The sequence below is a fragment of the Eubalaena glacialis genome, chromosome 1, assembly GCF_028564815.1.
Source record: "Eubalaena glacialis isolate mEubGla1 chromosome 1, mEubGla1.1.hap2.+ XY, whole genome shotgun sequence".
In the NCBI taxonomy this organism is placed as follows: Eukaryota; Metazoa; Chordata; class Mammalia; order Artiodactyla; family Balaenidae; genus Eubalaena; species Eubalaena glacialis.
The window spans coordinates 48765705-48788211 of NC_083716.1; the positions used below are offsets into that span (position 1 = coordinate 48765705).

Below are 22507 nucleotides of genomic sequence, written 5' to 3' on the forward strand. Positions count from 1 at the left end.
CTCCTCACTCTCTCTCCCATCCAAGCTCATCCTGCACACACTCTTTTGAGAAAGCAAGACGAAGGCCATGGCATGCTGTACCTGTTTGGGCACCTGTCCAAAGTTGCTGACGAACCCCAGGATGGTGCTTCTGATCAGGGGGTCACTGATGCTGCTGAGGTCCATTTTGTCACCGTAGAAGTAGGGGTGGAAGGTATTAACAGCCTCCACTGCGGCTGACCCTTGCTGCTTGCACCCAAAAATGAGGTCTATCCAGTGGTGCAGGTTGGCACTGACAAAGTCACTTTCCAAAGCCTGGAACCAAAACCCAAAGAGCATGAAAAACACAGGTGTCTCATGGACCCATGGGCCCTCTGCCCAGATCAGGACGGGGCATGTGGTTCAGGACGCCAGATCAGCACAGGAAAGATGAGTGATGCCTCCCTGGGCTGGATGAGCACTAAGCAGCACACATGCAGTCCCTCTGAGGACCACCTAATTCCTGCCTCCAGCTAGCGTGGCACAACAGGTCTGACTAGCCTATCCAGTCCATAAAATAACCTTGAGCAAGAAGAAATGTGGGCCAGTGTTTTGATGTCCCAGTTCACCTGAGAGATGGCACCCCTTTCTGCTCAGTAGAGCCCAGCTCCAAGGCTTGGTCCCCAGAACCCAAAGATGTTCATTTGGAATTGTCTGGGCTCCCCTTATCGATCCTCAGGGAGGACATGCACACTTACACTTGGGCTTGGGAAAATCAGGTCACCTGGGCCAGGTTAATTTTCTGAGGCACATGGCCAAAGTGGTTTTGAGAAGGCCACACGTGGGAAATGCCGCAGGAGGTGTGATGACTGCCGTTACCGAATTTCCAGAAGCAAGGATAAACCAGGGAAGAACTTTCTCCTCGCCAAGGGAGAAGGACAGAGGAAAAGACACAGCTTTGTTGTTACTAGTCAGGCCTGCTGCCAATTTTTTTTTTTTCCTTTTTTAGGTGTAATTCACATACAATAAAATTTGCCCTAGGGCTTCCCTGGTGGCGCAGTGGTTGAGAATCCGCCTGCCAATGCAGGGGACACGGGTTCGAGCCCTGGTCTGGGAAGATCCCACATGCCGCGGAGCAACTAGGCCCGTGAGCCACAACTACTGAGCCTGCGCGTCTGGAGCCTGTGCTCCGCAACAAGAGAGGCCGCGATAGTGAGAGGCCCGCGCACCGCGATGAAGAGTGGCCCCCGCTTGCCGCAACTAGAGAAAGCCCTCGCACAGAAACGAAGACCCAACACAGCCATAAATAAATAAATAAATAAATAAATAAATAAAAATAGCTTTACAAAAAAGAGCAAAATCATTTAAAAAAAAAAATTTGCCCTAAATGTACAGTTTAATGTGTCCTAAAAAATGCATGTAGTCATGTTACCAACACCATAATCAAGATATAGAATATTTACATCAACTCAAAAAGTTCTCTTCTACTCCTTTTTGCTCATCTCCTACTCCAGACTAACCCCTGATCTGCTTTCTGCTTCCATAGTTTACCTTTTCCAACAAGTCACAAAAATAGAATCCCATAGTATGTAGCTTTGGGTTTTGGCTACTTTTGCTTAGGACAATGCTTTTGAGATTCATCCTGTTGCTTCATGTACCCATAATCTGTTCCTTTTTGTTGCTAAGTAATATTCCATTGTATGGATGTATCACTTGTTTAGCCATTTACCAGTGACAGACATTTGGGTTGTTTTTTCTTTTTGACTAGTATAAATAAAACTGATGAATATTTATGTACACATCTGTCTGTGGACAAGTTTCCATTTCTCTTGGGTAAACACCTACAAGTGGAATTGCTGGGCAATATGGCAAAAGCATCTTCAACTTCATAAGAAATTACCAAGCTCTTTTCCAAAGTGGCTATACCATTTTTTCCCCACCAGCTATGCATGATGAATTCTGGTTGCTCCACATCCTTGCTTAACTCTTGGTTTTAGCAGTATTTTAAATTTTAGCCATTCTTGTGAATGTGTAGTAGCATCTCGTGGTTTTAGTGTATGTTTCCCTGATGACTGATGATGCTAAACATATTGTCATGTGTTTATGCTAACCCAGGTATTCGATCCAGGATACGTGTCCCCAAATGGCCTCTGGCCTCTACCCACATCAGCCTTTCTGCGTAGTAAGTCAAGTCCTCCCCAGTCCTGGCAAACCTTTTGGCCAGTGGGAGCCCCTTGGAGCCTCCAGCCCCCTGATCTGTACTGGGCAGCATTGCCCAGGGCTTGGCCCTGTGTGTAGAGTTGGCTAAGGGCACTGACTTGCCCTCCATCCAACAAGAATCTGAATTTGCTTCCCCCATGAGTCCCACAACAAATTGGCACAAGGGCAAAGCCTAATGGAGCTCTTAAAAGAGCCCAGAACCCAAGCCTTCTCCTGCCAACCCAGGGCACGGGGCCCAGCTGCTTCTCTGGGCCCTCCAGACATAAGAGCCTCAGAAGTGCTTATCACAGCCATCCACTCGGGCAGAAAGCCTCAATGAACACTGAGGGCACCCTGAGGTCCTCATTCAGGATACCAGGGACCCTGCCATGACCCCACTCAACTCACTTGTCTATGCAGGCTGATGAATTTCCGTGGGTCCCCATCAGCCCAGGGAGGGAGTTGCACGTCCCCCAGTGCTGTCCCGTCCTGCATGCAGCCTGAATGGGGTGAGAAAGAGCAAGGCTTTGGATAAATGGGAGCCCAAACTGGGCTAGGAACCAAGGGGTGTAAACACTGTGCGGTCTAGTACTCCGATTCTTGCATAGACCACACTGCTTCCTGTCTCCTCTGTGGGGAGTGACCCCACCCTTTCTGCCTGGAATATTCCTACTGGGGTTCTAAGCCTTCCACCCCTTCAGGCTTCCATAAGACCCTACCTGCTTCCAGGTAGTGCCCGTGCATAAAATGATTGTTGTGTCATCATCGTCTGTGCGTCTTCTTCCCCTCTACTCTATGCCTTTTCATCCAGGTGCTTTTTATACAGTGCTAAATAAGGAGGTAATAGCAGTAACAATGAAAGCTATCGTATTTTGAGCACCTACCGCTATGCCAGGGCACTATGCTAGGTGCTTGGCACGCGTTGTCTTATTGACTCTTCATTCTACTCTATAATTTATGCATTTTCTCTCCACTTTAAAGTTAAGATAGGAGGTTTTCGGAGGGACCTTCCCCAGACACCAAGAAGAGGAGCCTGGCTTCAAGGCCGAGTCTCTCTCCTCCACATTAGCCACACAACCTTGAGCAAGTTGCTTAACCTCTTGGGGAGTCATGTTCCTACCCATTACCTCCCGGGCTGGTACAGGATTAGAAGAGAAAACACACATAACATGCTCAGAATAGTTCTAGGCATATGGTGGTTGCTCGGTAAACACAAGCTATAGCCTTGCTGAAACCCTCCAGAGCCCTCATGGTGCAACTGGGGTGAAAACGTCCTCTCTCTCTGGCCTGCAGGACTGGCCTGGCCTGGCCTGGCCCTTCTCATCATTCAGTCTCAGCTCACCTGTCACCTCCTCAGGCAGCTCCTTCCTGGGGACCACAGTAACACAGGGTCTCTAAGTCACCTCAAACCATTTTCCTACTTTCTTTCCTTATAGGACTTCTCAGCATTGAAGAGTATTTAGCTTATTTCTTTGTCTATACTTTCTATCTCCTACCCCTGTCCCCACACAGAATATAAACACCTTCAGGGCAATCCGCCCCAGGACACCCAACTAAATCCTCAGTGTCTAAAAAGTGCCTGAATGCGATAGGTGCTTAATAGCCACTTGGTTTCCTGAGTTCCCTGAGGACACGTGGTCCCTGGTGTGCAGGTCATTTCTGCTGCTGAGCACCTCCCGTTCGGCAGAGAGCCAGCCTCCACCTCCAAGGAGGGCTGGTGCCCTCCCTCCAGCGGCCCCCTCACCTCAGGTCGGCTGGGACCCCTCCTCTCAGCTTCCACCGTCCCTGACTTACTCCTTTCATGGACCTCATCACATCTTGTGGGAACTGCCCTTTACATTTGTCAGGTTCTCATCCCTGATGCACGTGAAGCACCTGAGAATCTGAACACTGCCGAGGCCACCAAGTTCCACGGGCTCAGACTCGACAGGCCTGGGCCTGGGCATGTTTTGAATGCTCCACTGGTATTCTGTATGCAGACCACTGCACAAGAGGTGGGTGCTTGAGTCAGGGGCTGGATCTCCTCACTTGTGCTCCCCTGGGCCCGCACCTGGTCTGGCTCAAGGTGCAGGCCCACATGTGCTGTTTGGAGGAAGAAGGAGGGCCCTGAGGAAGGGGAGCTCTGGGGCACCAGGTGTCTGCTGGCACTGGTTCACAAGTGCCCTCCTCAGGGTGGGTGAGTCCATCCCGCACCTCTGGGTGGGGAGGGCCACACCCTGCTGGGGGTTCTGACCACACACCCCCTCCACAAGTCACCCTGATGTTTACAGTGGAGGCTCCCAAGGTACACGTAGTCACCAGGGGGCCTGCCCACTGGGGTTTCCTGAAATTTTTGTCCCTCCTCTAAAGCAATAGGTAAAAAAGCATGGCTCACCCTGGAGTGGGGCCTGGAGGGCAGGAAAGAGAAGGAACCACCAAGGGTGCCCATACAACTGCCCACGGACACCCTAGCAGTCTGTGCTGGGAGATGCAGGATCTCTGGGTCCTGCTCACAGGGTCCAGGCTAACCCATTTATGGAACTTGGAGGAAAATGGGGCGGAGAGGGGCCGGGGCTCGCCTGAGGTACACAGCAGGGCAGTGCCAGGCCTGGCTATCAGCGAGGGCTCCTGCCCCCTGGTCGCCGTCTCACTGCAGACTGAGGCCTGGGGACCCTCGGCAGGAGGCCGTGGGTAGGGCCGTGGCTTGGTGGTCCTGCAGCCCTGGGGCTGCGTCCTTCCTCAGCTCCCACCTCCTTGTCAGGTGCCGCCCCCAGTGGAGGCCTCACGGCAATCTGCCCACCGTATCGGTCTGGTGAGGGCCTGTGTGTTTAGCTGCTCGGCAAAGACACTGATGTCATGACCCACGAGCTGCCCGGCCCCTGCAGCCTCTCCCTGGCTCCACTCACCAAACTCCACGGCGTTGCAGTTGGTCAGAAACTCGGGCAGGTAGAAGAACTCCGGGGTCAGCTCCCTGACGTCACTCATGTTCTCTCTGGAGGCTGACTCCCATGCTTTCTTCATGCTGTGGAACATTCTATCTGCCACATCAAAGCTTCCACCCTAAGCAGAAAAGGGGCGACATGATCAGCTGCATGCGGTGAGAACTCGGGGTGCACAGGCGTCACTAGTGTGGGCTCCCTTTGTCCACTCTGTCCCCGAGGCACGGGTTTTGCTGTTAGAACCTTTCGTTCACCCACACACACACGTGCGTGAGTCAATCCGTGCATGCATGTGATGGTTTCTTCAGGCATCTATTCCCTCAACCACTCTCTGGAACCCTACAACAGGAGCTTCCACGGAGGATGCATGATCCACTGTGATAAAGGGAGCAATGTTTTCCCAGTTTGAAAATTGGAGTTCAGATCAGAGACAGGAAACCACAGTCATTCATCTGACCATCTCCCACATTTGCTGAGGGTCAGCTCTGAATCAGGCATAAAGACAGGATACAAAGGACCAGCTATAGGACGAGGAGTGGGTCAGACATTCTATGTGTGGGAAAATTTCCCGGAGAAGTCGACCCCTGGTGAATCTGCAAGCCTAGTGACAGAGAAAACGTCAATGTTCTGAGCAGAGGGCAAGACCTTGCAAGGAAAGCAGGTCAGGTCAGGGCCCTGGTGGCATATAACACAGCAGCCTTGACAAGCAAGAACACGTCTGAGGATGGAGAACTGGAGGCATATGGTGCTGCATGCAGCACCCACCAAGGCCAGCCTTGTTTCCAAGGCCCATTTCCACAGGTGGCTCGATGCAGTCCTGAGCTTGGCAACTGGGATTGGACCAATTTAGACTTAAGGCAAATTCTTTCCTTGAATTCTCTGCTCCTCTCATCTGAATTGTCAAATCTCTTCAGTTGACGCTACCCTTATTCATCAGGTGATCTTGAGGGTTGGGAGGAGGCAGAGAGGTGCCAGTTGGAGAACTGAAGACGCTGTGGGCAGAGGGACTTCAGAAAAGAGTTTCTGAAACTGGGATATGGGTCTGTCTGCTTAAGTTTCGGGACGCCCAAGGGACACTTCTTCCCTGGAATTCAATAGTTCACTTGTCCCCATAGAAACTGCGCCTTTTTTGTACAGCCAGAACTTGCCTTCTCTCTGCCACCCTCTGCAGAATGCACATGTGGCTCCAAGAACAAAGGCGGAGAACCCAGAATGCCAGCGCCCTCCTCTGCCCCACCAGCTCCCTTCAATCTTCAGGGGGCCGAGATTTCCCATTGGCAGCGGCGGATGAAGGGTAAAGAATACGCTAGCACTTTACACACGCAGAGATGCTCTCTCTTTGTCCTCACAGAAGGTGCATCAGGAAGGAACTGGTTTTTCCATTTTGCAGGCCAGAAAACTGAGGCTTCTCAAAGTTTATTAATTTTTCCAAAAGAAATGAATGGCAGAGCTGGGGTCAAAACCCATGGATGCAACTCGAAAGGGCATGCTTTGCCCTTATGCCAGTTACCGGGGAGAATCCTGGACCTGGGGCATATGATGTACTATGTGTGGCCAAGGGGACTCAGCTCTTTCTGAGAAGGAAGAACCTGCCACACACCTGAGGGAGGCCACACCAGGGCATCCTGGCAGGCTGGTCAATTTTCTGAGTCAGATGTGAGGATCTAGTGAAACCCATGAGTCATTCCCCGCATAGGGTCAGGGACACCAAGAAACCCAGTAACCCCTGGGTTTGCAACCAAACACAGTTCTTGGTCAGTTTAAAGATACGGCTTTTCTCCAAGATGGCTTTGCTCTTGGTTAAAATTAGGGGATGACGCCCACCAACAGATTCAAATTGAAATGGAAACAAAATGAGGGGGGAGTTATTCTAAATAAATCTGCCCCTAACAAGTCGCTCATTGAAATGTATTAGGAGCTTTGCATATTTAATCTGCAGCCGACGCCTTACATCTGCGGGAGATTGATGCCTTCTCGTCGTCCCGTTTTCCTTTTGCAGTTTTTATGAGTGCTGATGGTAATCTCCTGAGAAACAATATGATTTGGTAATAAAAAGATTACCTGTATTAAATAAAAATAATATATACATAGGAAATATTGTTAGTGCTACAAATCTGGTTAAAGATATTACCACAAAGAAAAATGTTATTTTTTTCACAGCTGTCTAATACATTTTAGCAAAAGTAATATCTTTAAAACTTAAGCCTGTATTATTTATAAAGGAAGCAATAACTGATTTTCCTATTTCCTATATTAATAAATGTATTTGCATACATTTGTTTCAAAATTAATGGGTTTGCTCACTTCTGCAATACAAAAGAAATGCCAAATTCCCTGGAAGGAAAAGTGGAGCTGCTTTGTAACTCGTATTGTAAGTCTGTGGGTTGACACAAACTCTGGTGGCTGCCATCAAGAAATCCCACTATGACTTGATTCTCAGGAAGGGAAGGAAGGAGGAAAGGAAGAGATGATAGAAGAAAGAAAGGGAGAGAAGGAGTGAGGCAGAGAAGCACAATCAGGGTTTACAGAGTATCTCCACAAGGAAAGTCTGAAACAAAATAAAGCAACAACAAAACTAGGTCTAGAGGTTGGATGGAAACGAAGTGACCAGAGAGAATTACTGGGCCAAGATTTGCTCCTAAATCGATTCCGCCGATACTCTTGAATATCAAGAATAATGAATCCAACATGTATCCAAACAGACCGAAAAAAGTAATAGCAAGGCCACTATTATCAACAAAGGAGCTACCTCTTACTGGCAGAAGCCTTTTCCCAGGTGACATTAAAGCCAAAAGACAAGGCAGCTAAGTCTGGAGGTTTCTGAAGCAAAAGGTAACAGTCTTCGGATTTTACACCCAGCTGACATCACTCGTATGTAAAGACACCAGAAAGATATTCTGAATATTGAAGGACTCATAAATAATATAATCCTAGATATCTTTCCTCAAAATCCTTTAAGAGGTGCTCAATTTTACTAAGAGGTGAATCAAAATTAAAAGCAAAATAATGAGGGAAGAAGTGGCCAACAAGGACTGTTGCTGAACATTGACAGGAGTTAAAATCAGAGTAAAGTTCATGGATTATGGTGCATTGATTAAAACTGGTAACACCTGAAAGGAGTTTCTATATTGAAGGTGTTATTCCTTTTGCACGAGGACACAGAGTCTATGTGCACCTGTGTCCCTGGATAGGCATTTCAGTGGTAACACTCTTAAACCCTCTCCAACAGGGGAGGGAAACTATGTTGAAAAAAAATTCAGTTCTTGACCCATACCCACAGGAAGCCCAGTAACTGCATGTGCTCCAGGACACTTAACACAGATGTTTTGATAACATGTGCTAGAAAGTCTATTCTTCCTTCAGTGGGACTGACCCAAATCAACCCACCACCACACCTAAATAACGCGATTGGTTTTATGAGCAGCCTGATGACCCCTTCTCATATCCTTTCCAGTAATTTAAAAGTATCCCACGTAAATAATTCACTTACAGGACCCTGTCAGTACATCAGTTGACCTAAGCGGCTGTCGCTTGTCCATCAAAGAGGCAGCGTGCAGGGCGAGCAGATAGCATCGTAGCTTTAAAACCAAGAGGACTTGGGAGGGCATTTCAGCGCCACTTGCGTGAACTCCGGGAAGTCTCTTAGTCCCTTTAATGTCCCATGCCCTCCTCTGCAAACCTTGGATGACTGTTGTGGGTGTGAACACTGTAATGTGTGTGAGAGTGTGCGCATGTGAGTGAGAGAGTGTGGGTGAGCGTGCGTGTGTGTGATGTCTCAGCGGGAGCCAGGCACACGGGAAGAGGTACCGAATGAGCCCGGCTGCTGCCTCTCTCCCCTTCGCAGACCAGGACCTTGGGAGCGACCCTAGGCTTGGGCCCTGACCTCAGCGTGCATGGGGAAGGTAACTATGGGCTCAAAAGAAGAAAAACAAAGATGTGGAAGTTATTAGAAGTAGAAGGGAGGTACGAGGGGAAGTGAGGAGGGGCGGGGTCCTGGGACGGGGCAGGAGGGAAGTAGCGTGTGGGTCGTCAGGGCAGTTTTGAGGCAACACCACCACCAAGGAAGTAAAGGGGCCAGTGCGGGCTTCCTCGGGCTCGGGCGTCCCCCTCAGCGAGCTGCCGGTCCGACGTGGATTTGGGAAGCTGATGCACCAGTTCAGCTGCCTTGTCTGTCTTGCTCTCTCTCCACTGAGGGCGGGCTGACCCAAGTAGCCGTTGGCTTTCCTTGCTGTAGGATGTGGCTTTGGAGAAAGGCGCTGCCTATGCTGCAGGGAGGAGCGTGCACACCTACGGAGCGCATGGCCACAGCAAACAGTTCTCACGCTGGATCTCAGCGCTGAGTCTCAGCCCTCATCACCCAGAGTCAGGGGTCAGAGGAGGAGGAACGGAGGCTCGGGTGTTCAACACCACCAGTGAGAAAGTTCTAGCGCCAGGACTTTGTGCCAGGTCTGCCAACTCTGTCATGTGCCTTTTCAAACGCTCCCCCTTGAGTCAGTGTAATAACAGTTACACCTTTATTACGGACACAACTCCACGCGGGGCTGGCACCCACAGAGCCCCTAGGTGGATGGCCTGTGGTGGGCCAAGTGCTGCCCATGGCCCTTGCTTCTCTCTGCAGTTGGCATGTGTCTTACACAAAACCAGATGTCTCACCTCAAGTGGTGCAGAAAACCCTTCCCCACTGCTGGTAACAGCTGACTTCACACGGGCTGTGACTTAACACAGCACTTGATTTCAGTTTCTTATTCAATATAGCAGCAGCGGCACTGTGCCCTCGCTGCGGCACTGGCTGCCTTGCTCTGCCCCGCCTAGGCTGGGTCCCAGCTCAGGCCCGAGAGCAACTGGTGCTCTTGCCAGGGTGGAAACAGGGGCCTGGGCCGTGGCCCCAGCCTGGTGTGGCCTCCGGTTGTTCAACTGACTGAAGGCTCACAGACACCGGCTCCCAGTAGGCGAGATTCCTGAGAATCACAGCATCCTGGGAGGCAAGCCCCCAGCTCGGCAGACAGTGGTCTCACACCCCAAGGGATGGGGATAACAGAGCACATAACCGACTTGTGCCCGGGTCACACTGCCTGCATGTGCCACCTGCTCAGGTCGCACTGTCTGTATGCCACATTTTCTGGATTGTAAGAGGCTATCATTGTAATAACAGATTTGAGGCGGAAAAAAAAAACGCAGCAACAGTAGAGGTAGACATCAATTCTAAGACCAGCCTTATAAGATTTAAATGTGAAGAGAATAAAGGAAACCTTATACCTAGGAATTGGAATATGTCACACTGCAGTTCTTAGGCTGTCCACGCCCCTCTGCACCGTGCCCTGTGGACAGGCCACAGCCCAAAGAAGGCTGTACCTGCATTCAGACCACACGGGGTGAACTCACAGGCACCACCTCTCCACACCAAAGCCATCCCAGCTGAGCCGTGGAGTGAGCATGTCACTCTGGCTTAGTCACATAATAGCCAAGAGGCAGAGTTTGTTTAATACAGAATGGAAGAGCATGCACTTCCTTATGCTGACTCTTATAGGTACATCAGCTCTGGAAATACTGGACATTCGCACGTCCCTGCTCTCAGATAAGTGAGAAAGGCCTCGCTGCCTGGCTTCTGCACCTCTCTACCTTTCCTATTTTTCTCCACTCCATGATCCACGCTGGGGTTGGGGGCTGGAAGTCTTGGGCTGCTGAGAATGTAGTGAGTCTCCTTTCCTTGTCACCACACAGGGGTGAAGCAAAGGTGTCTTGAGAAGAAACGAGTCTGCCTCCCAGGAGGCAGAGTGGGATGGAGGGAAAAGCCTGACTCCAGGAAGATGCCAGAATGTTCCTAAGGAGGTCTGCACAGGCCCCAGGACTCCCAAAGGGGAGGCAAGCACATTCCTCCCAGATGTAACTGTGTACACATTCCCCTGAGACTAAAATTCATCTTTTATGCTAAGGGGAAAGCAGAAGACGGCTGGTTCTTCTGATCGTTCCAAAGGCCTGGACCAGTTGTGACCACTAGAAGAGGCAGTTAAAAGTAGGAGGGCAAAACCAATTCAGAAGCACCATGGAGATTTCAACTCGGATGAGCCAATGTGCCACTGATAGATTTGAACCCAGAAAAAACAGGAGTCGCATCAGACTTCAGCAAGGGAGTCAAAAGAACTCAAGCTAATATGACTGCATTTGTGCCACATAAAAGAAGATAAAAGTGCCTTTGACCATCTCACACTGGTTTAAACTATCTCAAACCAATTTGGGCTGGTCACCATTGGACCAACCTCACTAAGATAAGCTCCGACCCGTTGTGACTGGCTTCAAAGTGGCCTTAACCCAATAGGTTTGCAGCACACCTGTTTCATCTGGCTCATGCCATTTGGAATGCTTTGAGGCAGTCCAGACTGTCTTGAATTACTTTAAACCAAAGAGGAGCAGCTTGCACCAGTTCAAGCCTGCTCAGAAGAGATCTGGCTGATGGCAGGAGGAAGGAGGGAAGAACAATGATTGATCACCTTCGCAGCATCAGCCCTGAGATAGGGGCTTTATCCACATTTCCTCCTTTAATTTCAACGGCCCAGTGAGATGTGTATAATTAACACTCATTTCCAGAGTAAAATAACGTGCAGAAGATTTTGTGTCTATTAAGTGGTAGAGCTGGGATGTAAATCTCACAGTTCGCTGTTTCTATTTCAGTCTGCCTCCTCGTTCGTAACAGAGAGGACCCTCAGTAACAGGTAGAGATGGGGCTATAACTCGTGAGACTGAAGGGGCAAGGGAAAACTTTTAAAGCACCTGGAACTCCCTGGATGGGAAGCCGTCACGGGAGGCATCACCATCATCGTCAGCGGGATTGTCACTCCTTGTGAACTGATGAGGAACAGCTGGACGGGATTCCTGGCATGGGGTACAGCTCAGGGGCCGTTTGTTCTCCAAACCAAACTCACTTAAAATGCTTGTTGCCTGAGAAAGGCTCCGGGGAAGCACATTTGTTATTTTTGAGTGAATTTCCAGGGACAGGGGTTATAGAATGTCTAGATGATCCATGCCTTCAAGGAGAGAGAGGACTGCGCCAAGAATCAGAAAACGGGAGGGATTTTGCTCCTAATTGGAGACAGCACCTTGACCTTGCCTACCCGTTCCTGCCCAGGGCTCAAGAGATGGCTTCAGTGCTGACCCAGAATGGCCTTTGGTGTTGGGGTCAAGGTCATCTGAGTGACCATAAGGAGTGACCTTGCTGATGAAGTCAGACCAAAATACACAATTCCTGGGACACTCATGTTCTTCCTTTGGTGACGCTTGGCTGTCAGAGTGAGTCCCTGCAAGTTCAGCAGCCTGTTCACCCACTGTGGTCATGCCTTCCTCTCCGTAGGAACCTTGCAAGGCCTCAATCAAGACAGGCCCTAAACTTGGGCCCCGTGCTGTGCTCGCTTTGGAGTTGGCTGAGCCAGCTGTCTGCAGCTGGGCTACCCAATGGCTCTCCCTAGTCAAAACCTGTGCCCCTGAATAACCTTGAAGCAAGATCCCAGTGATAGAGTCAGGGGAGAAGAGAGAAAAAAACTTATCAGCCTCCCAGGAGGGACTCTGTCCCAGCAATCCCATGTGCCTTGGACAGCACCATCCACTCAGGGTCAGACTCGCCTACTTTCACCTTGTATTGGGCTGCCAGACAAAACACAGGATGCCCAGGTAAATTTGAATTTCAGATAAACAACAAATAACTTTTTAATATAAATCATTGTTTATCTGAAATTCAAATTTACCTGGGCATCCTGTATTTTTATTTGTGAAATCTGGCAACCCTACGCTGGCATGATGGTCAGTTAGTTTATGGGTAGGCAAATTGGTTAGTTTCTTTCTCTAGTTTAGCTGTTCACTTCAGTATTAAAATATTTTGTTTGTACTTTTAAGCCTTCAGGCTTGTACTTAGCATAGCTTTATGCATTCTGATGTCACAAGTGATATTCTTTTCATCCTTCCTTCTTTGTGTTTATTTTTCTAGGCTTGGACCACCTACCTTCAAGGAAGTCATCAAGCTTCCTGTTTTTCCTTTTCCACTAAAACCTATTTATGTTAAGTATTTTTTTCCTCATATCTCATTCCTTGTTTTTTAGAGTCTTTTTGCAAGACTGTTGGGCAGACATGCAGGTATATCTGTGAAGAGCAGCTTGCCTCGGCTGGATGGCCCGGAATCCTGGAGCCAGGGTCAAGTGGGAATCGCTGGCTTAAGACTGGATTTCTAGCAGGGGGGTCCCTGCCTCGTCCAAGCCTAGCTCTTAATCTTCGGGAGATAGCTTTGTGTGTGCGCGCGCGTGCATGTGTGTGTGTGTGTGTGTGTGTGTGTGTGTGTGTGTGTGTGTGTAGGGGAGTGGGGAAGCTCACCTGCAGAGAGCAGAAGGCCTGGGTGAAGGGAGGCATCCGGACCAGGTAGGAGGCAACAATGATGGCCGAGGAGTAGTGAGTGCAGTAGTGGCACTGGACGGTCATGTCTCCTGCAATGAAAAGGACATGCCTGGGGTGGTGTCCCCACCTGTGGGGCAGGCGGGAGACACACAGGCTATCTCGAGAACAGCCAGCATGAGCCCTGCTTAAGAGAGCTCCTGCAGGCACTGGAGCCGAGGTGTTCTGCACACAAATGTCAGTATAATTTGGCCAACAGCCAAATTTTCACCGGGGTGAAAAGCACGTTCAAGACCCTCAGTTGCACTGGCCAAGCCCCCAGGGGTCTGCCCTCAGGAAGGCGGCAGAGCCAGGCTATGAGGAGGCTGTGCTGAGGATCCACGGAGAGGCAGAGCTCTGCTCTCCTAACTCAGGGCACCTAGAGAGCCCTCAGGTGCCTACAGCCCCATCAGCAGCACGCTCTCCTGTCCTCTTTTCGAATAAAAGTCCCTGTGTGAGAAAGGGGGGCCTGTTAATGCAGGGACACCCCCGGATGAGTGAGAACTCAGGTATCCTCCTTCCCAGAGGGGCCTGGATGGCAGAGGCATAAATTTCCCCATTTTGCTCCATCCAGGGTATGATGGAGCTGGAATACTGAGGTAGAGACAGTGCTCTGGCCAGGACATTCCAGCAGAGAATAATCGCGATGCTGCTACTCGTGAACTTCGTGCATGCTGTGTGTCCTCCGTCACACCCTCCCTGAGTCCACACAGCCACCCTATGAGTCAGAGCTATTCATTATCCCGTTTCACAAATGAAGAAGCCAGAGCGAGTCAGAGACTTGCCTCCATCGTTAGTGAGTGGCAGAGCTGGCTGGTGGCGTGGTCAGCAGAGGCCTGCACCAGCTCCTCCAGACGTTGGCTCGGCCATCTCACCGCAGTCCCGCACCCAGCCCCAAGCCCTCCCGCTGCTGTGGGAGTTCTCTCAATCAGAGGTGTTTGGGAGGTTGTTGGATGTCCTTGTGCAAGGGCCCAGACTCAACGTGTGACTCCAATGCACACCCAGGTTAGCATGGGAGACAATGGTACTAAAGTGGGTCCTGCCTGGGACACAGCTGGGGAGAGCGGATGCTCCTCCGGCCTGCCTCTCTGGAAAGGACCCAGCGGTGCCTGGTGGAGCCAGAGGAACAGCACCTGGGGTCAGGCGGGGCGACTGAGATGGGTCATATAGGTTGAACTTTAGCCTCAGGAGGAGATAAGCAGGGCAAGGAGGGCCTGCCCACCCCTCCCACCTCCTCCCATCTCCCCCAACAAGTCTGAGTGCCAGCCCTGCACATAGTGGGGATCCTGGGCAGGGGCCAGGGGCCTCCAGGGTGGTGTGGGATGCAGAGGAGCTCCTCAGCCTGCTGAGAACCTGCTCACCAAAGGCAGGGCCTCGGGGCCGAGTGAGCCTTCCGAAAGGTGCCGCCTCTGGTTCTTGAGGTAAGTTTTCACGGTTCGTGGCTGGATGTTCCTTACTGTAGTAGTGCTATGTTTATTTCAAAGTGTTTGAGAAAACCAATATAGCGGGCATCAAATATATGACAGAAAATGTTCTCTTTAAAATACATCCATTGAAGTTTAAGAAGTGAATAGACCTAAAGGAAAACAGTAAGGCACTAAGAGGACAGCTGGCATGTGAAGGTGGCAAAAAATTGTAAAGGGGATGTGCAGAGGAACAGCATTTGGGAACTAGGTTCTAGAGCCCGACAAATGCAGGATCTGCCATTTAGAGGCCATAACCTTGAGTGAGTTGCTTAAACTGAGTTCCAATTTCCTTTTCTTTAAAAAGGACCATTGTGTGTATGAACGCAGGCTGGCCTGCACCTGGCATACAGAAAGTGCTGAATGGATGTCACTTCCTTGCCTTTGCCTGCCTCTGGGAATGGAGGTGTTAGCTCTTAGCACCATAGTTCTCAGTCCTGATTTCATGTTGGAATCACCCAGGCTGCACCCCACCGTGGACTTATTCAAATCAGAATTTCTAGAGGTGAGGTCTAGACAGCAGTATTTTTAACGAGCTCCCCAGGTGATTCTCACATGCAGCCAGGGTGCAGACCACTGAATTCGAGAGCTCTCTATCCAAACGTAATTGTCTGTAGGCTAGATGACACCCAAATCGTTATAAACTCTCACTTCAAGGCATTCAGATGAAGAGCACTGCAGAAAAAAATCAAGCTGGGATCTACCCACCTTCAGTCTTCTCAACTTCTTTAAACCTCTGGATGAATTTCAGTTTCCTTTCCTTGGTCTGAGCCCCCATGGGCTTCGAAAGATCCCGGAAAGTCTTGGGATTCATCAAGTTCAATGTCTAGAAGGCAGATGTGCAACTGGAGTTAACTCCCCTGGACCCTCTTGTGCCCCAGCGAGACTGCCGGAGCCACGCTCTTTAGTTTTATGGTTCTCTTTATTGGTTCACTGCCGTTTGGTCTGATCCCCTCCTCCGGTGATTAGCAGGCCTGGTAGGGTTTTATGGCCCCACAACCAGTGATCCACAAAGACTTAATAAGGGAGAGATAGAAAATGAGAGGAGGGGAAGATTGAGTTCACAATGAACTGTTCCAAGTTGACCCAAATCAGAACATAGCCACCAGTTACCCAAGAGACTTTCAAAAGAATTCCTGTTGTCAATGGACACTTGGCTCCTGCCCTCACAGAGCAGTTTGCTTCCATAGTTCAGGGTTCTTGCTTAGAATCACACTGATTTGCTAGGAATTTAGAAGTCATCCGTTTGGGGAGGAAATGAGAGTAAGGGCCTCGTGTTTCTGAAGGCGCACTCCCTTCCGGGCGATGAAAGCAGTAATGGTGACCCTTCCCCTACCCTTGGAATACACAACAGTGGAGCCCTGAAGAGTTTTCAGGGCTGGGTGTCCTTGGGGTTTGCATGTCTTTATAGAAGGAGGTGTTTCTTTACACCCTTCCTCCTTTCCACTAGTAGTGAATCACCACAGTTCTCCTGGGGAGGCAGGGTCTGCCACCATCCCTCACCTGCCACAGCCAGGCGCGGGAGGGAGTGAGGCGGGCACTCCTGAGACCCCCGTGAGTCATGGCACTGTGGAGACCCACACTCGGCTACAGCTGACTTTACCAGGGCAGAATGGGGCTTCATAGTTGCCAGATCTCTGGATTCGCCAAAATATATTGGAAAACCAGCTTTTTAGGAGAAATCTCCCAATTTTTGAACACTGCTAAGTAATCAAAATTTTAATACAGGGTATGGGTTAAATAAAAGGGGCTGGTGACCCACCACTTAGCAACATGTGAGTTGAAGCTGGGATTGGCAAGTTTCATTTTTGAAATACCTGGGCCTCAGACGATCATTACTGCAATAAGAAGCAACATATGGCTGGTGAGAAAAGGTTTGCTGTGTTAAGTGTCTTAAGTGCGGATGGGAGCTCACAAAAAACTGAGGTCCCTTTCCCAAATTCTGGGGGTCAGCCATCTAAACAGCTCGAGGCAGGACTGGCTAGGTTGATCTGAACCAGGACCCAGACACCTTCTGCCCTGTACATACACAGCCCAGCACACCTCCTGGTGGCCAGATCCTAGGTGTTCAGGACACTGCTCCATAGCCGGCTCGTCCCCCAGTGACGTCACCTCGGTCCAGCTGTGCCAGCTTTCCTGCTCCTCCCTCCCCTGCCTGCTGAGGTCCTGGGACAGAGGTCAGAACAGCCGATGATCTGGTGTTGCCACTGACCTCCCTTATGGCTACATGTCCCAGTCTAGATCCGGGGTGATGTCCACATACCATCATCTCAGTTACTGAAGTCAGGTTACGGGGGAGGAGCTTGTCCTCGCTGGGTCTGTGTATCTCTGTGTCTCTCTTGCTCTCTCCTCTTCTCTCTCACCCTCCCTCCCTCTCTCTCTCTCTACATGTTGGCTCTAGGAACACATTTCATGGCCCTCTTCACTTGATGGACCAGTGTTGGTCCATGGCAGTATCTCAGCAGATGAGTATCTCTTGCCTTCACGGTAGCGAGTGAGCCAGGAAGCCCTCGGGGGCGCATGTTAACTACTGTCCTAGTCGTGTGGATCATCCCCCAAGTGGGGCTGGGACAGGAAACCAGGCAGCCAGACTCCAAAGGCCTCTTCCCAGGTGAGGGGCTGAGCCCAGGGCAGCCCTCAGACCCAGGTGGACTGAACCGTGTCGCAGAGGCTCTGCGTGACTTCGGGTGCTCTGGTCGTCAGGGTCAGAAAGCCACAGGACACTGCACAGCACCCACGTGAACACGTACCTGTGAGGTATAGTCAGCCAGGACCCAGGGAAACACTGGATACTGCATGTAGTCATTGTAGGTCCTCCCAGCCAGGGTGTTGAGGTGCATGAGATACTCGAAATTGCTCATGTCCCTTTTCTGCAGAAGAGTCAAAGAGGGGATAAACCCAACACAGTTGGCCTCCTCCTGAGGGCCACGGGGGTCTAACTCCCAGGCTTGCACAGGAAACCCTCATCGTGTAGGTGGGAGCAGGCAGCGTGCACCTGCGCCGTTCCCCGTGCACCTTGTGCTTGGAACTGGCCCGACTCGGGAAGGCCATGCTAATTTCAATATGAGTTGAAGCAAATATAGTCAGGAAGCAAAGTCAGCCAGAAAAAAAGAAAAAAAAAATACAACTCAGCAGTCCAAGCCAAGGCTAAAGCATTCTTTTGTGTCAACTGTTGGGTGATACTCAAAAGCTGATTAAAATAATAGCACAAATGCTGGGTGAACTTACTGCTGACCTCTTTAGGATTGAAAACATAAGCTGAGGGGACTTTGCAGTCACTGGGAAAGAGGCCCTCACCAGCAGGCTGAATGATCTGTCTTCCTCTGGGACTTCAGGAACTCTCTTTCTCCTGACCATGCGTGTTTGGATAACACTCACTCTTAGGGCCCTCTGCTTAAAGATGTCACAGGTGGAGACAGGGACTGCATTTGGGAAAAATTCATCAAGGCCAACTGGTGAATGAGCAGCCAGTGCAGCCATCATCTCTGATGGGACCTGCATGCTGCGGTCTCTCCTTTCCTTGGCCTGATCCTTGGGAAAGGATTTTGGACCTGATTGACCAAGAGTTACTTTCCTGTTGCTATGTGATCTGTAAGGCCAGCTCTCTTGGGGTCCTTTCCTTCCACTGAGAACCCAAGGCTGAATGTCAGCTCATCCAGTCTGGGAGCCACGTGTGACTTCCCAAGACAAGAAGTGAATGCTGTGCCTTCCTGAGTTGTGTGTTCATTTATACACATAAACCTTCATTGATGGAGCATGTGTGTGTGTGTGTGTGTGTGTGTGTGTGTGTATACAGGGTTTGTGTACACACACACACACACACTCTCTCTCTCTCTCTCTCACTCCCCAGCTCTGACTCAAGAATCGCCTTTAATCAGTGAGATCTTTTCAGAGAAATATTTGGGACATTTTAACAAATTAGGAAAACAAGATCCTGGGACCTCCCTGGCGGTCCAGTGGTTAAGACTCCGCCTTCCAATGCTGGGGGTGCTGGTTTGATTCCTGGTCGGGGAACTAAGATCCCACATGCCGCGTGGTGTGGCCGAGAAAAATAAAGAATAAAATAAAGAGCAATAAAATGAAAACAAAACAAAACAAAAACAAGATCCCTCCTGATCCATCCACATGCTTTCTCTCTTCATCCTGGGGGCCTGAGCTATTTGCTGATTTGCATTCCCAGAGGATTTCCTCGGACCCAGAGTCCCCTGAGGGGTCACTGTACCTGCCATTTCTGCAGCACGGTCCTGTCGGAGCCGGGGTATCTCCTGTGGGACAGAAAATGATGGGGGTGACCAAATATCTCAAGGCATGAATGGCGGAAGAGGTGGAACTTTCTGGGGCATCGTGGCGCCAGGGCACCCAGCAGAATCACAGACTTCCCAGGGCAGCAAGATTATTTCCCAAGCTCTCCCTGCCCCCTCGCTGACCTACTGAAGGCTGGGTTCTTGCCATCCCTGTTGCTCTTATGCGATACCAGAATGCGCTGCTGCCTGAGGCGTGGTCCCGAGAAGTCCCAGGGCCGTGCAGAAGCAGGCTCGGGGGCCTCACACCCCACACTGGGCGTCCACAGCCGCATCTTGGCCTTCTTTGCCCATGTGCACAACATGCATGTGAATACATGTCACATGTGAATATATGTGTGTGGTTAAGAAAGGCAAACAATATGGAAGGTCATGAAATATAAAATAATAGTCTACAAACCACTGCTCCCACTCAGGAAGTATCCACAGTTAATCTCCACAAGAGTTTTAGCCATATACCAGTCTATACGCTCAAGCAGTTTTTAAACAAATGTTTTTGGTATGTGGGATCATCTTATCTGCGCGGGTCTCCTCCCTGCTTCCCTGGCCTGATGGCATGGTGGAGGCGGCCCACATTGCCCTATGGCCACAACAGCAGGACACCCTCGTACAGATGGATGGGAACTCGTGGGAGCCTCTGCCGTGCTGGGCTTTGTCCTCACAAATGATGTATCTGTGATCATCTTCGGACATAAATCTCTGTGACTTATGAGACTTACATCTCATGATGATTTCATGCCTTGAATCTTTGCGAGTGTAACCATGAGATACATTTCTGGCAATGGTACTACTAGGTTAAAAACTATGAGAATTTTAAAGTGTGCTACATATTGCCAAATTGTCCTCTTAAGAGGCTGTACCGATTTATGTTTCCACAAATACAATTAAGAAACACAATTCAAACCAAAGAAACACCATTTTTGACCCATGTAGTAGGGATGAATGTAAAAGTGTAACAGGATGCAGTGCTGGGGAGGGCGTGGGAAGGAACCTTCTCCATGTGAAATGCCCCTTCCGCTCAGCAGGAATTTGAGGAGCCCAGTTCCTCGGCCTCTGAGGTCACTTGGTTCCTTTTCTAGCTGTGTTTTCTTTCCCCCTCTGTCTCCCTGAGACTCTCCTTCTACTCCCCAAACCAGGTTCTTGTTCAGGCTGTTCCACTGAACCAAACCAAGTCCTGCCTCTCTCCAGCCATGCCCTCTGCCTCTGTCCTGCTCAGGTACCCACAGACCCCGCCCCCACATGCCTCCCACGGGGACGTTCCATCCACGGGGACTGCACCAGGGTGCTTCAGGCATTCATGTGGACAGGCCTGGCTGCCCGAGTGCCCCAGCAGGGGCAGCGACTCTTCATCTTCCTGTCACAGCACTGCTGTCACATCATCTGTTCCGGGCTCCCCACCATTCCTCATTCAATACTTTCCTTGGCAGACTTTCCATAAACAGAAAGCAACTCCCTGGCTGGGATTCACCTGTTCCCCCCAATAGAGAAATCATCCTTTTGGGCCATTTTATTCAGGCAGACAGTAACAACAACAAACAGGCAAAAACATGGTCACATTTATTGCATTAGCTTGCAAAGGCTCAAGTGAGCATGTGGCTTTCCCGCCCTGTCTGTGAGCCTGCCACTACCCCAGTTCCAGAAGGCAGACTGCTTTGAAGGTTGTAAATGAGGACAGAGCCCAGGCTGGAGAGAACAAAGCTGACCACCTCGGAAAAGAATGTGTTCTGAGCCTTTCTGAGGATGTGGGGCTGAGCTACAAGGATGTGGAGTTGGTATGGCAAAGCCTACGAATCTTGCTACTTTATTTTAGAAATCTGACAGTGGAAGGGGAATAGGGGAGCAAAACGTGCCTGTTAAGATCCAGGAAACGAGAGAGCCTCTGTTTATCTTTTTCATAAAGAGTTCTAGAATTTTATCTGTGGTCTTTTGTGACATTGCCACCCAGCGGAATGGTATGCGTAAGATAAAGGCAATTTACCATCCCACTCCTCATTTCATCAGCTATGAGCGCCAAGGAAGATCTATCATTACCATCAGAAAAAGACGCCATTACCAGCATCCAGACACCTCACCAAAGGTGAGTTCTCTTTGAAAAAAATTTTTAAAAAAATTCATGTTCATCTGAAGGCAATTACAGAACTCTTGGAATGGTTTATGTGAATTTTGTAAATATCTGGTGATTCAAGTATTTCTTTAAGAGTTGATACATTGCACTATTCCATTATTATAGTGTAAATGTTATATTAAACAAGGTGCCAGAGATGGCTCTTGGCTTTCTAAAGCCCTTCCAAGGTCCGAGGGAGGCAGCACGGGAAAGAGCACTGGTTTGGAGTCACTAGAACCTGGGTTCAAATCCTGCCCCCACCACTTGACTGCTCTGAACGACTGTTACCTCATCCTTCAAACATGGCTGACCCAGGAGTGCTGGGGAGCAAGTGTAACCACGGGTCTGGAACAGGCTAGCACAGGTGTGGACACAGGGCTCCCTCAATGGGCATAGTTCTAGTTGATGTTGACGCTATCCTAGAGCAGGGTTGATTTTTGTTTTACTCTGGGAGGAAGAAGAGTGTGGTGTAAAAGTGAAGACTTGCTTCTGGTCAAGACCTGCTTTGTTCTGCCAGTACCACTCTGTAAGATCTTGGAATAACTGTGCCACCTGTGAATCAGATCTCCTGCTCTGTCAACTCAGGGTTTGCCACGGAGTCTATGGGGCAAGAGTCCAGGCCCTTGGGCAACCAGGGATGGTGTGGAGAAGAATAGAAGAGTTCAAAGTCACTGAGGACTAGGTAGGTCACTCTGTCTAACCTGAAGGTGGCCTAGCACGGTGGGCCCATAGAGGACATCTTACCAACCTCACTCCCATCCCAAGACAGGTATCTAAACTCCTCTGGATGACTTCCAAAGACGGGACACTATCTTCAAGCTGAACTTTGTGTGTGGTCAACTGCTAGGCTGGGTTCAAATTCTTCCCTATTTTGAGAGGTGATCTTTATCTGCGCTGCTTCACTTTAAATCACATCTATGTCCTTGAACTCCTAAAAGTGGTTTGAAGTGTGAGTGCTGCCGTCACGTGGCCTTGGGGCATTTCCTACTCCTACTTCAGTGCCCATGGCTTGCCTCAGCATCTTGCCTTTGACTCCACCCCTTTGGTCCAGCTCCACCTGACTGACACCTCCACTCTACCCTGAGCCTGTCTCCCAGAGTGAGCCAGGGCATAGCCCAGGAACTCACATCTTCCCTAGGGAGCCTGGCAGAG

The 22507-nt window shown here is 50.0% G+C and overlaps 1 protein-coding gene across 1 annotated transcript in view; it reads right to left on the minus strand.

The window, feature by feature from the left end:
• WDFY4 (WDFY family member 4) overlaps positions 1–22507 on the minus strand; it is a 250641-nt gene that overhangs the window by 17789 nt on the left and 210345 nt on the right. Inside the window, exons 49-55 of the mRNA XM_061196332.1 lie at positions 19173–19215; positions 17701–17820; positions 15659–15776; positions 13431–13540; positions 5043–5196; positions 2566–2657; positions 82–294 (exon numbers count right to left, since the gene is read on the minus strand). Coding sequence (XP_061052315.1) covers positions 82–294; positions 2566–2657; positions 5043–5196; positions 13431–13540; positions 15659–15776; positions 17701–17820; positions 19173–19215 — 850 coding nt within the window. The remainder of the gene's footprint in view (positions 1–81; positions 295–2565; positions 2658–5042; positions 5197–13430; positions 13541–15658; positions 15777–17700; positions 17821–19172; positions 19216–22507) is intronic.